Source organism: Haematobia irritans, chromosome 3, assembly GCF_050003625.1.
Source record: "Haematobia irritans isolate KBUSLIRL chromosome 3, ASM5000362v1, whole genome shotgun sequence".
Taxonomy (NCBI): Eukaryota; Metazoa; Arthropoda; class Insecta; order Diptera; family Muscidae; genus Haematobia; species Haematobia irritans.
In genome coordinates this window covers 27,463,852-27,480,091 of record NC_134399.1, presented here as the reverse complement: position 1 = coordinate 27,480,091, position 16,240 = coordinate 27,463,852, and the positions used below count along the sequence as shown (strand labels likewise).

Below are 16,240 nucleotides of genomic sequence, written 5' to 3'. Positions count from 1 at the left end.
CGGTCCATAATTATATATAGCCCCCATAGGTTAGGTTAAGTTAAAGTGGCAGCCCGATTAAGATTCAGGCTCACTTAGACTATTCAGTCCATTGTGATACCACATTAACTAAAAGTACCTATTACATATGGGCACTTCTAGTTTTAACCGCTGAACCTTCTTGATTATTATACCCTCCACCATAGGATGGGGGTATATTAACTTTGTCATTCCGTTTGTAACACATCGAAATATTGCTCTAAGACCCCATAAAGTATATATATTCTGGGTCGTGGTGAAATTCTGAGTCGATCTAAGCATGTCCGTCCGTCCGTCTGTCCGTCTGTCCGTCCGTCCGTCTGTCCGTCTGTCCGGCTGTCCGTCCGTCTGTGGAAATCACGCTAACTTCCGAACGAAACAAGCTATCGACTTGAAACTTGGCACAAGTAGTTGTTATTGATGTAGGTCGGATGGTATTGAAAATGGGTCATATCGGACCACGTTTACGTATAGCCCCCATATAAACCGATCCCCAAATTTGGCTTGGGGAGCCTCCCGGAGCAGCAAAATTCATCCGATCCGGTTGAAATTTGGTACGTGGTCTTAGTATACGGTCTCTAACAACCATGCAAAAATTGGTCCATATCGGTCCATAATTATATATAGCCCCCATATAAACCGATCCCCAGATTTGACCTCCGGAGCCTCTGGGAGGGGCAAAATTCATCCGATCCGATTGAAATTTGGTACCTGATGTTAGTATATGGTCTCTAACAACCATGCAAAAATTGGTCCATATCGGTCCATAATTATATATAGCCCCCATATAAACCGATCCCCAGATTTGACCTCCGGAGACTTTTGGAGGGGCAAAATTCATCCGATCCGGTTGAAATTTGGTACCTGATGTTAGTATACGGCCTCTAACAACTATGCAAAAATTGGTCCATATCGGTCCATAATTATATATAGCTCCCATATAAACCGATCCCCAGATTTGACCACCGGAGCCTCTTGGAGGAGCAAAATTCATCCGATCCGGTTGAAATTTAGTACGTGGTCTTAGTATACGGTTTTTAACAACCATGCAAAAATTGGTCCATATCGGTCCATAATTATATATAGCCCCCATATAAACCGATCCCCAGATTTGAACGGAGCCTCTTGGAGGGGCAAAATTCATCCGATCCGGTTGAAATTTGGTACCTGATGTTAGTTTACGGCCTCTAATAACCATGCAAAAATTGGTCGATATCGGTCCATAATTATATATAGCCCCCATATAAACCGATCCCCAGATTTGACCTCCGGAGCCTCTTGGAAGAGCAAAATTCATCCGATCCAGTTGAAATTTGGTACATGGTGTTAGTATACAACCATGCAAAAATTGGTCCATATCGGTCCATAATTATATATAGTTCCCATATAAACCGTCCCCAGATTTGACGTCCGGAACCTCTTGGAGGAGCAAAAGTCATTCGATACGGTTGAAATTTGGTACATTTTGTCAATATATGGCCTCTAACAGCCATGTAAAAATTGGTCCATATCGGTCTTTAGTTATATATAGCCGATGACTTATTACACAAAAATTGGTCCATATCGCCAAAAATAATCTACCAAAACTTTATTTCCATAGAAAATTTTGTCAAATTTTATTACTATAGAAAGTCTTGTCAAAATTTCATTTCTATAGAAAGTTTTGTCAAAAGTTTATTTCTATACAAATGTTTGTCAAAATTTTATTTCCATAGAAAATTTTGTCAAAATTTTATTTCTATAGAAAATTTTGTAATCTACCAAAACTTTATTTCCATAGAAAATTTTGTCAAATTTTATTACTATAGAAAGTTTTGTTAAAATTTCATTTCTATAGAAAGTTTTGTCAAAAGTTTATTTCTATAGAAATGTTTGTCAAAATTTTATTTCCATAGAAAATTTTGTCAAAATTTTATTTCTATAGAAAATTTTGTAATCTACCAAAACTTTATTTCCATAGAAAATTTTGTCAAATTTTATTACTATAGAAAGTTTTGTTAAAATTTCATTTCTATAGAAAATTTTGTCAACATTTTATTTCTGTACAAAATTTTGTCAACATTTTATTTCTATAGAAATTTTTGTCAAAATTGTATTGCTATAGAAAATTTTGTCAACATTTTACTTCCATAGAAAATTTTGTCAACATTTTATTTCTATAGAAAATTTTGTCAAGTTTTTATTTCTATAGAAAATTTTGTCAAATTTTTATTTCTATAGAAAATTTTGTCAAAATTTTAATTCTATAGAAAATTTTGTCAAGGTTTCATTTCTATAGAAAATTTTGTCAAAATTTTATTTCTATAGAAAATTTTGTCAAACTAGATTATATACGTATTTAATCGGCCTTTTTTTTGTTTAATATATACCCCGTATGGGCTAACTTACAATTTAGAAGACAGTGTTAAAAAGTTTTACGATACCTTGCCATCGGCAAGTGTTATCGCAACCCAAGTAATTCGATTGTGGATGACAGCCTTTAGTAGAAGTTCCTACGCAATCCATGGTGGAGGGTACATAAGATTCGGCCTGGCCGAACTTACGGCCGTATATACTTGTTTTTCTTTGTTGAACCAACCAGATTGTTCTAAAAATATTAGCAGACTGCTTAAGTTAACGTTTTCCAGATCCGCCAGTAATCTGAAGCTATATGCTCCTAAAAGTTGCTTGCGCTTTACACAAAATGCAGGACACTCACACAAGAGGTGTTTAATTGATTCTTTTTCCTCCGCATCGTGACAGCTCATACAATAGTCATTATACTTCGCGCCAATAGTTTTTGCAAAATCTCCTATCAGGCAGCGACCCGTTATAGCAGATATCAGGAGTGATATCTGACGTCTCGAGAACATTAGCATATCTAGTGTGCGGTTTAAGTTGAAATGGGGCCATATTTGCTTGGTGTCGTTACAACCCTTGCAATTCTCCCATCGAACATTTGCCATCATAACAGCCTTCTCACGCAGCATGAGCTTGCAGGTAGCTAGGGGCATACCAACAAATTCTAGTTCCCCTGGAATATGTTTTTTTGTTTTTTTTTCCGACCACAGCGATATTTCGCGCAACCGCACAGCCGTTGTTGCAGCTGACTGTTTGGCCAAAATGTCTAAAGGCAATAGATGCAGCATGACATTAAGGGAATTTGTTCCTGTCTTGCTGAATGCGCCTGAAATACACAAACACGCCATACGCTGAACTTTATCTAAACCAGTCGGTTTCTGAAGTGCCGGCCACCAGACTACAACACCATATAGCATTATAGGTCTAACCACTGCCGTGTATAGCAATGCACAATTTTTGGTTTTAGTCCCCACTTTTTTCCTATTGCCTTTTTGCACGAGTACAAAGCTACAGTTGCCTTCCTCGCCCTTTCTTCAATATTAAGCTTAAAGTTCAGCTTCCTGTCCAAAATAACGCCAAGGTATTTTGCACAATCACCAAAGGGAATTTCAATACCCCCTAAGGAAATAGGCCTAACCGTGGGAGTTTTGCGATCTTTGCAGTACATGACTAATTCTGTCTTTGCAGGATTTACCCCAAGACCATTGTCTTCCGCCCATTGTTCAGTCATCCGGAGGGCCCTCTGAATAATATCTCTGATTGTGGATGGGATAAACCGTTCCCCAGATTGTGGATGGGATAAACCGTTCTTACAGGCTCCGCAAGCCAAGCTTGCGGAGCCTGTAAGAGAAACAATTTTCATCCGATCCGGCTGAAATTTGGTACATGGTGTTAGTATATGGTCTCTAACAAATATGCAAAAATTGGTCCATATCGGTCCATAATTATATATAGCCCCCATATAAACCGATCGCCAGATTTGACTTCCGGTGCCTTTTGGACAAACAAAATTCATCCGATCTGGTTGAAATTTGGTACGTGGTGGTAGTACATGATATTTAACAACCATGTGAGTTGAAATTTTTGGATGACAGTCTTTCGTAGAAGTTTCTACGCAATCCATGGTGGAGGGCCGTATATACTTTTTGTTTACTTCCTTTAGCTTTATTCTAGCTTTTTAAGATATATCCATTAACTCAGATATTGTTGTTTATTGTAATATAGATTTTTGGCCATGTTGGCTTCATATTACAAATATGTGTAATAAAATGAAATATAATGAAATGAAAATTTTCTATAGAAATAAAATTTTGAAAAGATTTGGTATAGACATGAAATTTGGTCAAATTTTACTATAGAAATAAAAATTTTCAAAATTAAAATAAAATAAAATATTTTGAAAAAATTTTATATAGAAATAACATTTTGACAATTTTTTTTTTTTTATAGAAATAAAATTTTGTAAAAATTCTTTCTTTCAAATGTTTTGGGTGATAGTTAACTTACCAGCTACCCTCTGTTATATTCAAATAATACCAAAGATTCATTTATAACCATGGACATGCCACTTAATCTTCATTGTATAGGTATTTTGCTTACTTAACACCTCTTTGCATTATGCTCTTCTTGGTTAAGCCCTTTAAACCACAAAGTAATCCCATTTTTAGAATCCCTGGTACTTACGTTTTGTGGGCTAAAAATTTACTATTAAATCCCTCCACAAAGTCTGGACAATATTGACTTAGCACTGTGCCAGCCGGTGTACGTGGCCAACAAAGGTAGCCATCAAAACGTAAAGGACAAAATAGCTCCGTAGTGTCTGCTGGTGAGACTGTAGACAAATATCCATCGCTGGTGGAGAAACCATTGCTCATTAAGGAATCGCCATCCGGCCCTGGGTACGGGGAAATTGCATTAGATGGTAAAGTGATGGCACTTATTGTGGCATACAATTCATTGTGCTCCTCTTCGGCAATGTTGACATTTTCCAGATTAATTGATCCTTGATTCAGAACAGCATCTTCCACATAGCGTGGTATGGCCGTAGGATATTCTGCAAAAAGAGACACAAGAAATTGAAACGACAAACTTGGGGAGGTATTCGCATTAATGAGAAATGATGAGATTTCAAATTTTCTAGACTTCTTGTAAATTTTCTCCATTTTATAATGGGTGACATAGTTTTCCCAGTTCCTTCTTACCTGTACTTGCTGATGATTGGTTTCGAAACCATGACTCGTTCTTATATTTCACCATACAATCGACAAAGAGATGTGTAAGAAATTCTTTGAGGTTTGCATCTCTCTTGTTTCGCTTCAGGTGATTTAATAAAATTTCCATGCTTTAACATTTAATTAAACTGTAATGAAAGAAAACAATAGAAGAAATTATTTCCTCATAAACAATTTAGTTGTTACGAAGACTAACATTTATGGGTATAAAGTAAAAAATACAAAAATAAAACTTCTGTAATTAATTTTCCAGAAGGAGTGAAGTTAGTTGATTATGACAAATATTGCAAGAACAAGGAACATCTACGTGAGTAACATAAATGCAATGTCATTGTCAAAAGCTACACTGAGAAAATTTTATGCAACGTAATAAAATTGAAAGGGCAGCCCGATTAAGTCTCAGGCTCACTTAGACTATTCAGTCCATTGTGATAATGGACGTACTAGTCAACTTTGACAAAATTTCTTATAGAAATGCAAATTTTTACAAAATTCCCTATAGAAATGAAATTTTGACAAAATTTCCTATAGAAATGCAATTTTGACGAAATTTCCTATAGAAATAAAATTTTGACAAAATTTCCTATAGAAATAAAATTTTGACAAAATTTCCTATAGAAATAAAATTTTGAAACAATTTCCTATAGAAACAAAATTTTGACAAAAGTTTCTATAGATACAACATACATTTTGAAAAAATTTCCTCTGGATATGCAATTTTGACAAACATTCCTATAGAAATTAAATTTGAATAAAATTTCCTATAGAAATAAAATTTTGACAAAATTTTTTATAGAAATGCAAATTTTGACAAAATTTCCTATAGAAATGAAATCATGACAAAATTTCCTAAAGAAATGAATTTTTTTACAAAATTTCCTATAGAAATAAAATGTTGACAAAATTTCCTCTGGAAATGCAATTTTGACAAAGTTTCCTATAGAAATTAAATTTAAAAACAAATTTCCTATAGAAATGAGATTTTGACGAAATTTCTTATAGAAATGCAAATTTTGACAAAATTTCCTATAGAAATGAAATGATGACAAAATTTCCTATAGAAATAAAATGTTGACAAAAGTTTCTATAGATATAAAGTTCGGGCAAAATGTTTAATAGAATTAAAATTTTGACAAAATTTTCAATAGAAATAAATGAGTTTTGACAAAATTTCCTCTGGAAATGCAATTTTGACAAAGTTTCCTATAGAAATTAAATTGAAAAAAAATTTCCTATAAAAATGAGATTTAGACAAAATTTCTTATAGAAATGCAAATTTTGACAAAATTTCCTATAGAAATTAAATTTTAACAAAATTTCCTATAGAAACGAAATTTTGATAAAATTTCTTATAGAAATGCAAATTTTGACAAAATTTCCTATAGAAATTAAATTTTAACAAAATTTCCTATAGAAATGAAATTTTGATAAAATTTCTTATAGAAATGCAAATTTTGACAAAATTTCCTATTGAAATGCAATTTTGACGAAATTTCCTATAGAAATAAAATTTTGACAAAATTTTCTAAAGAAATGAAATTTTGACACAATTTCCTATAGAAATAAAATGTTGACAAAATTTCCTATAGAAACAAAATTTTGACAAAAGTTTCTATAGATACAAAATTCGGGAAAAATGTTTAATAGAATTAAAATTTTGACAAAATTTCCTCTGGAAATGCAATTTTGACAAACCTTCCTATAGAAATTAAATTTGAATAAAATTTCCTATAGAAATAAAATTTTGACAAAATTTCTTATAGAAATGCAAATTTTGACAAAATTTCCTATAGAAATGAAATGATAACAAAATTTCCTAAAGAAATGATTTTTTTACAAAATTTCCTATAGAAAAAAAATGTTGACAAAAGTTTCTATAGACATAAAGTTCGGGCAAAATGTTTAATAGAATTAAAATTTTGACAAAATTTTCAATAGAAATAAATGAGTTTTGACAAAATTTCCTCTGGAAATGCAATTTTGACAAAGTTTCCTATAGAAATTAAATTGAAAAAAAAATGTCCTATAGAAATGAGATTTAGACAAAATTTCTTATAGAAATGCAAATTTTGACAAAATTTCCTATAGAAATTAAATTTTAACAAAATTTCCTATAGAAACGAAATTTTGACAAAATTTCTTATAGAAATGCAAATTTTGACAAAATTCCCTATATAAATGAAATTTTGGCAAAATTTCCCATAGAAATAAAATGTTGACAAAAGTTTCTATAGATATAAAATTCCGGCAGAATGTTTAATAGAATTAAAATTTTGACAAAATTTCCTCTGGAAATGCCATTTTGAAAAACTTTCCCATAGAAATGAAATTTTAACAAAATTTCCTATTGAAATGAAATTTTGCAAAATTTCCTATAGAAATGAAATTTAAAAAAAAATTCCTAAGGAAATGAAATTTTGGAAAAATTTTCTGTAGAAATAAATTGTTGAAAAAATTTCCTATAGAAATTAAATTTTGACAAAATTTTCTATAGATATGAAATTCCGGCAAAATTTTCTACAGAAATGAAATTTTGACAAAAATTTCTATTGAAATAAATTGTTGACAAAATTTCCTATAGAAATAAAATTTTAACAAAATTTCCTATGGAAATTAAATATTTAAAAAATTTCCCAAAAAAATTAAAATTTGACAAAATTTTCTATAGAAACGAAATTATAGTAAATAGCCCAGTAAAAACTGGGTAAACACTAATGATTCCTCCAACATTACCGGTAATCAATATGAGGAGCAGGACTTCGTGGAGTACACTGTTAGAAAAATATGTTTTTCATATATATAAACAAAATGTGTTTCGGGCACAATTTTTAAACACAATATATTTAAGTGCAAACATGTAATGTTCCCAAACTAACACTAAATGTTTGGAACACATATGTTAATATGTTAGAATATATTATGTTTGGGGCATGCATGTTTCATAAAAATTATATGTGTGAATGTAAACATATATAAATTTACAAATTTCGAGTAAACATATATATGTGATATTTTATTCAGAGAGCGACAGAGCGAGAGTATAGAGAAAGAAATAGAGATAGAAACCGGTAGGGTTGACGAAAGATATCAAATTAACACAGCGAGAGAATCAAAAGAGAGCAATTTCAGTGAAACCGCTTATATGTTGTTTCGGAACCTGTTTTATGATAAGGCCAAAAATCTTATATGCTTAAGTCTAAATATTATTTAATTTGAATATTGGAATGAGTATTCGGAAAAAAGAGAATAGAGATTCGGAACCAAGAGAATAGACATTCGAAAAAAAAAGAAACAGCATGAGTTTTCGTCTTGAGAGCAGCATTTTACGTATGTGTGGACATGTGTTTTGTTTATCATTTTGGCATTATGGGCACAATTTTTTTCTTGGTTCGTTTAAAGAAATCGGAACGTACGAGGAGTAAGACAAACTATTCAGGCAAAGGAAATTAAAACAAGTATATACGGCCGTAAGTTCGGACAGGCCGAAGCGTATGTACCCTCCATCATGGATTGCGTAGAAACTTCTTCTAAACACTGCCATCCACAATCGAATTACTTAAGTTGCGGTAACGCTTGCCGATGGCAAGGTATCTTAAAACCTTCTAACACCATCTTCTAAATTGTATGTAAGTCCATACGTGGTATATATTAAATCAAAAAAGATCGATCCAATACGTATATAATTCAGTTTGACAAAGTAGATATAAAATTTTGACAAAATTTTCTACAGAAATAAAATTTTAACAAAATTTTCTATAGAAATAAAATTTTCAATAGAAATAAAAATTTTGACAAAATTTTCTATAGAAAGAAAATTTTAACAAAAATTTCTACAGAAATAAAATTTTAACAAAATTTTCTATAGAAATAAACTTTTGACAAAATTTTCTATAGAAATAAAATCTTGGTAGATTATTTTTGGCTCGAGTGGCAACCATGATTATGAACCGAATAAAATTTGAACAAAATTTTCTATAGAAATAAAATTTTGACAAAATTTTCTATAGAAATAAAATTTTGGTAGATTATTTTTGGCTCTAGTGGCAACCATGATTATGAACCGATATGGACCAATTTTTGTGTGATTGGACCAATTTTGGTATGGTTGTTAGCGACCATATACTAACACCACGTTCCTAATTTGAACCGGATCGGATGAATTTTGCTCCTCCAAGAGGCTCCGGAGGTCAAATCTGGAGAACGTTTTATATGGAGGCCGATATGGACCAATTCTGGCACGGTTGTTAAAGATCATATACTAACACCATGTTCCAAATTACAACCGGATTGGATGAAATTGGCTTCTCTTGGAGACTTCGCAAGCCAAATCTGGCGATCGGTTTATACGGGGCTATATATAATTATGAACCGATGTGGACCAATTTTTGCATGGTTGTTAGAGACCATATACCAATATCATGTACCAAATTTCAGGCGGATCGGATGAAAATTGCTTCTCTTTTAGGCTCCGCAACCCAAATCTGGGGATCGGTTTATATGGGCGCTATATATAATTATGGACCGATGTGGACCAATTTTTGCACGGTTGTTAGAGACCATATACCAATACCATGTACCAAATTTCAGCCGGATCGGATGCAATTTGCTTTTCTTTGAGGCTCCGGAGGTCAAATCTGGAGATCGGTTTATATGGGGTCTATATATAATTATGGACCGATGTGGACCAATTTGTGCATGATTGTTAGAGACCATATACCAATATTATGTACCAAATTTCAGCCGGATCGGATGAAATTTGCTTCTCTTTGAGGCTCCGCAAGCCAAATCTGGGGATCGGTTTATATGGGGGCTATATATAATTATGGACCGATGTGGACCAATTTTTGCATGATTAGTAGAGACCATATACCAACACCATGTACCAAATTTCAGCCTGATTGGATGAAATTTTCTTCTCTTTGAGGCTCCGCAAGCCAAATCCGGGGATCGGTTTATATGGGGGCTATATATAATTATGGACCGATGTGAACCAGTTTTTACATGGTTGTTAGAGACCATATACCAACACCATATACCAAATTTCAGCCGGATCGGATGAAATTTGCTTCTCTTTTAGGCTCCGCAAGCCAAATCTGGAGATCGGATTATATCGGGGCTATATATAATTATGGACCGATGTGGACCAATTTTTGCATGGTTGTTAGAGACCATATACCAACACCATATACCAAATTTCAGCCGGATCGGATGAAATATGCTTCTGTTAGAGGCTCCACAAGCCAAATCTGAGGGTCCCTTTATATGGGGGCTATACGTAAAAGTGGACCGATATGGCCCATTGTCAATACCATCCGACCTACATCAATAGCAACTACTTGTGCCAAGTTTCAAGTCGATAGCTTGTTTCGTTCGGAAGTTAGCGTGGTTTCAACAGACGGACATGCTTAGATCGACTCAGAATTTCACCACGACCCAGAATATATATACTTTATGGGGTCTTAGAGCAATATTTCGATGTGTTACTAACGGAATGACAAAGTTAATATACCCCCATCCTATGATGGAGGGTATAAAAACGGCGGAAAGTATACAAAAATTACAAAGAGATCTTCATAAAAATAACGAAACGGCATTATACTCTTTTTAGAGTTGAGACACAGTAAAATGTATAAGAACAAAGTTTAGTTCCTCTTTATTAATAAGTAGTCCAAGAGGAGTTGACGGACACCTTCAAATATAAAAGCGGACATTAAGTTCGAGTTTTGCAGCTAAAACATTTGAAAAAGTTTATTTTCTTTAAAATGAATTATTAAAGAAAAGTAAAAGGCAAAACAGCGTCATTTTAGAGCGATAATGCCAACTTAATACCGGCCTTAAAGTTAAAAATTAAAGTAAGTACAAAACATGATAGGTTTCAAATGCATTCAAAATGGTGTTAAATGCTAGTAAAAAAACTGTTCACGCCTAAATAAATGTATGTGTATATTATAAAATTATTTATGTATGTTTATACTCGACTCCACTTTCTTCTTTTGTTAGAGTTTTTGAATTCCTTCCAAAATTTCAAACTTTTATACCAAAAACAGTTTTTTATTACAAAATTGTTATTTTTGCAATAAAAAAATAATATTTTATCCAAAAGCTCAGTCCATTTCGTTTATATCAAGCACTGTTTCTGACTGTAAATCTTTAATAACCCACATTTCGAAGTTTCATTATAAAAATTTAATATTGTAACATATGTTATAAATATAAATGTGTAAATTAAAAAACAAAAAACAATTGGTGTTTGGTCGGAGTAGGGATTGAACCCACGACCTTTTTCATGTACGGCAGACATGCTAACCACTGATCCATGTTGCCAACACATGAATGTTTCTGTTAAATAATGTTATGTTTGCATGGGCTCGTGGGCGCTGCAAACTATGCTATATATAACGATAATTATCTACTGGTGACTATAACAGCTACGTAGCTCAGTGGTAGTGTGTTGGCTTACAAACTGAATAGTCCTCGGTTCGATTCTCCGTCCAGGCGAAAGGTAAAATTTAAAAAATTATAAAATTGTTTGTTTATTTGTATTACAGAAAAAGGTGCCAAGAACTACAATCTTCTTTGGGGATCATTCTTCCAAACTTATAATATTTTTGGGCTCAAAATGCTTCTAAACATATAATATGTTCACATTAAACAAACATATTAATGTTTCGGCAGTATCCAATAATATATGTGCTTCCTGCAAAAATATGTTTGGAACATATGTTAGAGAGGCGATTTTTTTTTGAGGGTGTAATTACTGGAATAATGGACTATAAATACTAACTCGATATTTGAAACAGAAATTTAAACGATAAAACTTGAACTTGGTACACTGAAAAAAATATTGTTGTGAGGTCAAAGATTTCATGTCTTTAAAAGACGAATGCAAATTTTGCTTAGCATAGAAGACGAATTTCTCTAATATAAAGTTTTTTTTTTCCTTGTCCAAAAGTCGATAAGCTTTTCAATGAAGTCGTATTGAACTTATAATTAAGTGATTTGACTTAAAATTGGTATCATAACATGAAAGAAAAAATGTTTGGGCTAAGGTCAACTTGACTTTAATAATTCAGTAAAATTCTTTAAATTTAATGAAATTGTCTTTAAATATGTTGTCTTTTTGCATCTTGAATACAAAGCAAAAAATCGTTTAAATATAGGACATGTTTTTCAACACTTTATTTTAAAGACGTTTTTACTTTGAACAGCCCATAATTTGTACTGGAAGTCGAGTCTTAATTTGGAAAATAAAGTTGCCGTTAACTCGTTTTTAAATGACTTTGATAGCATATTAAGAAAAAAAGCTGAAAAAGCGAAAAATTAAAATTTGCTTCCTAGAAGCAAGTACACAAAATCCAAATTTAAAAGAGAATTGTGTCTTGCAAGTGTCCTTACTTGTATTCTCCGCTTCTTTGGCTCGGAATCAATACAAATTTTTTAAAGTAATGACAAAATCTTTGGAACCGGGCATGCTTTTTTTTCAGTGTAATAATTATCAACTTTATCAAGTGAACTACCCGAAGCATTCTGTTCTAAATACCAAGATGCGTGTATTGTATAACCGCACAAAAGTAATTAGAACTCCTTCCCAAAGTCCAGACTTGGATCCACGGTCGCCAAAAAAAAATCTACCAAATTTTGAAGAAAATTTTCCCAGCAAACTACTAAACAAAAACATCTGGTTTTGCAAAAAATATATTCCCATAGAAAATTTTGCCAAATTGCCTTTCTATAAAAAATTGTGTCCAAATTGTGGTTTTTTGGAAAAAATTTTCAATACTTTATTTCTATAGAAAATTTTTTCAAATTTCTATTTCCATAGAAAATTTTCTCAAAATTGTATTACTGTAGAATGTTTTTGCAAATTTTCCATAGAAAATTTTGCCAAAATCTTGTTTCTATAGAAAAATTTGCCAAAGTTTTATTTCTATAGAAAATTTTGATAAATTTTTATTTCTATAACAAAGTTTTTTTTTTTCTATAACAAATATTTACTAAGTTTTATTTCTATGGAAAATTTTGTCATAATTTTGGTTTTATCGAGAATTTTGTTAAAATTTAATTTTTTTTCTTTTATTTCTATGGAAAATTTTTGCAAAATTTTGTTTTTATCGAGAATTTTGTTAAAATTTTATTTCTTTACAAAATTTTTGCAAAATTTTATTTTTATCGAGAATTTTGTTAAAATTTTATTTCTATAGAAAATTTTTGCAAAGTTTTATTTCTATGGAAAATTGTTGTCAAAATTTTATTTGTATAGAAAACTTTGTCATAGTTTTATTTCTAAAGAAAATTTTGTCAAAATTTCATTTCTATGGAAAATTTTGTCAAAATTTTATATCTATGGAAAATTTTATCAAAATTGTATTCCTATGTAACATTTTTCTCAAAATTTTATTTCTATAACAAATTTTTACTAAGTTTTATTTCTATGGAAAATTTTGTTTTTATCGAGAATTTTGTTAAAATTTTATTTTTGCAAATTTTTATTTCTAAAGAAAATTTTGTCACAATTTCATTTCTATGGAAAATTTTGTCAAAATTTTATATCTATGGACAATTTTATCAAAATTTATTACTATACAAAATTTTGTCAAAATTTTATTTCTATGAAAAATTTTTCTCAAAATTGTATTTCTATAAAAATTTTGTCAAAATTTTGTTTTTATCGAGAATTTTGTTAAAATTTTATTTCTTTAGAAAATTTTTGCAAAATTTTATTGTTATCGAGAATTTTGTTAAAATTTTATTTCTAAAGAAAATATTTGCAAAATTTTATTTCTATAGAAATTTTTTGTCAAAATTTTATTTCTATAGACAATTTTGTCAATATTCTATTTCTATAAAAAATTTTGTCAAAATTCTATTTCCATTAGATATTATTAGATATATGTTAGTTATTTGTTATAAAATACTTGTTTATGAATGATGAATATGTTTGGTTGATTTTCTTTGTTAGGTTGTAAACAGCAATTTTTTATTTAAAAATTATCTAGTGGTGTTCAAATATATCAGAGAGCCTTTTTTGCATTATTAATCCTTTATGCTTTTATTCCATTCACCAAAAATGACTTTATTTTTAACTTCTATTTCTTTTTGACCACTGCAGTTTGTTTGTATTTCTATGCTTTTCATTATTTATCTGTGAATGCATTTAAAATGTCTATTTAAATTGTATTCCTTGACATTCTGTAACATTATTTAATTATATTAATTAAATATACTTATTTTCAATATTGGTTAGGCCAATCATTATCATTGATATTTATAATTTACACCACAATTGATATGGCCTATTTATATGTATGAAGGTCCGAGGCATCTTCGATATCTATTGACATTTCAATTAGGACCACTTACTCTTGGCTAATGCAATAAAGTCTCATAAAGGTAGTCGTCCTCTATGAAGTAACCATATTTTACAGTCTCTGTCATTTGTCAAACCTCAATACAAAGAATATGTTGTGGTTAATGCAAACTAATTGAATTTCCTGATCACCCACAATAACATCACAACAACCTAATATTGTCGTAGAAATGGTATAAAGAGTGTATAGAATTGTCCGCAATATTGGGTAGCCGAAAACGTATTTTGGTATTTTATGATCAAACTTGCAACTCATATTTTTATATTTATAGTGAACTTTATTAACTCTAGTAAATATTTCATTTTTGACACTCTTGCCATTTCAACAATATTTATGCGATTTTTATGAAATTTGGACTCAGTGGCTAATTTTTCGTGCTCTTTCATAATATGTACAAATATTTTTCTTCAAAATCTGCCACTATTTACAAATGTAAATATTGTGGTTTAAGATACTGTTAGTTGATTTGTTTTGAATTATCTATATATAAAATTCAATCTATGTTTGATTATTTGTTTGTTTGTTTGTTTGTATGAATCGAGTTGGCTACGAAACGGCTGAACCAATTTACTTGAAACTTTCAGAGATCATAGGGGACGTTCATGTGGTGAAAATAGGGTACCTCATTTTTTGACACCTGGTCGCGGAGGGGACCTCCCCTTTGTCGGACTTTTTGAAAATTGGACCAAAGTTGACCGATTTGCTTGAAATTTTCATTGAAGGTTGGGGTTGGCAACTAGACAAAGATCCGCTACTTTATATTTCGATATTTGGCGGTCGGGGAGGGGGACCTCCCCCTTGCCATACTTTTTGAAACTTGGAACAAAATTGTGCGATTTGCATGAAATTTTCATTGAATGTTGGGGTTGGCATCTAGACAAAAATCTGCTACATTATTTTTCGATATTTGGTCGGGGAGGGGGGTCACCCCTTTGCCCGACTTTTTTTTAAAGTACAGTGAAAACAAAACTAAACTCCCCCGACTGAAATTTTACGGAAAAATGGGTGAGGTTATGAAATTTATATCAGGTTCCTGATTTTTTAATAAAAATAAAAGGGCATAGGGAGACATCCGCTTCTCTTAAGTACATACGTTTCTCTGTAAACTTTACCGAGTTACTTGAAATTTACAGAGGACTGGGGAGAGATCGTAACCTCTGTCAACCGTAATAGTTGATACCTGATTTTGTGATTTTTGGACGGAAGAGAGGCCGCCCCTTTAGGCTTATAATTTGCTTGACATTTTCTGGTACGTTTACAAAAGATACGCTTTTCGACATTTGGTCGGGGAGGAGGTCCTCCTCTAAAACTGCAAAAAAATGGCTCTATTAACCATGTTCCTTAATCTATTTCTGTCCATAAAGCTCGTAAAATAATTGTATAATTAGATATAATGCATTTGGACGTCAATTGCCTGTTTCGGTATCAGGCTAACAGAAATATAAAAAAATTTAAGTTTTCTTGAAATTTACAAAGGAAGCGGGGGAAAAGGTTATAAATGAAGAGGCAACCTTCATTGCCCCACACTTGAAGGAAAGTTTCAAGAATTTTCAGGGAAGGTTAGGGGTGCTATTCACTACGGTGTTTGTCGATATTGTATCGGGGAAAGTGACGTCCCTTTAAAACAATAGAGTAAAAATTAAACATCTCCGATCTACTTGAAATTTACACGGAACGTGGGAGGAGGTGATGAAATTTATACATGATTTTTAAATTAATATATGATTTTTCGATATCTGGTTGGGGAAGGGGAAAATTGAAATAAACTTTGTCGATTTACTT

General features: G+C 31.5%; 1 protein-coding gene across 2 annotated transcripts in view; it reads right to left on the bottom strand.

Moving 5' to 3' along the window:
- The window catches only part of hec (calcitonin receptor hector), a 126,858-nt gene that overhangs the window by 14,080 nt on the left and 96,538 nt on the right, over positions 1–16,240 (bottom strand). For both annotated transcript variants that reach the window (XM_075301092.1, XM_075301093.1), the window contains exons 3-4: positions 5,061–5,218; positions 4,543–4,912 (exon numbers count right to left, since the gene is read on the bottom strand). In XM_075301092.1, coding sequence (XP_075157207.1) covers positions 4,543–4,912; positions 5,061–5,199 — 509 coding nt within the window. In that variant the 5' untranslated portion in view covers positions 5,200–5,218. The remainder of the gene's footprint in view (positions 1–4,542; positions 4,913–5,060; positions 5,219–16,240) is intronic.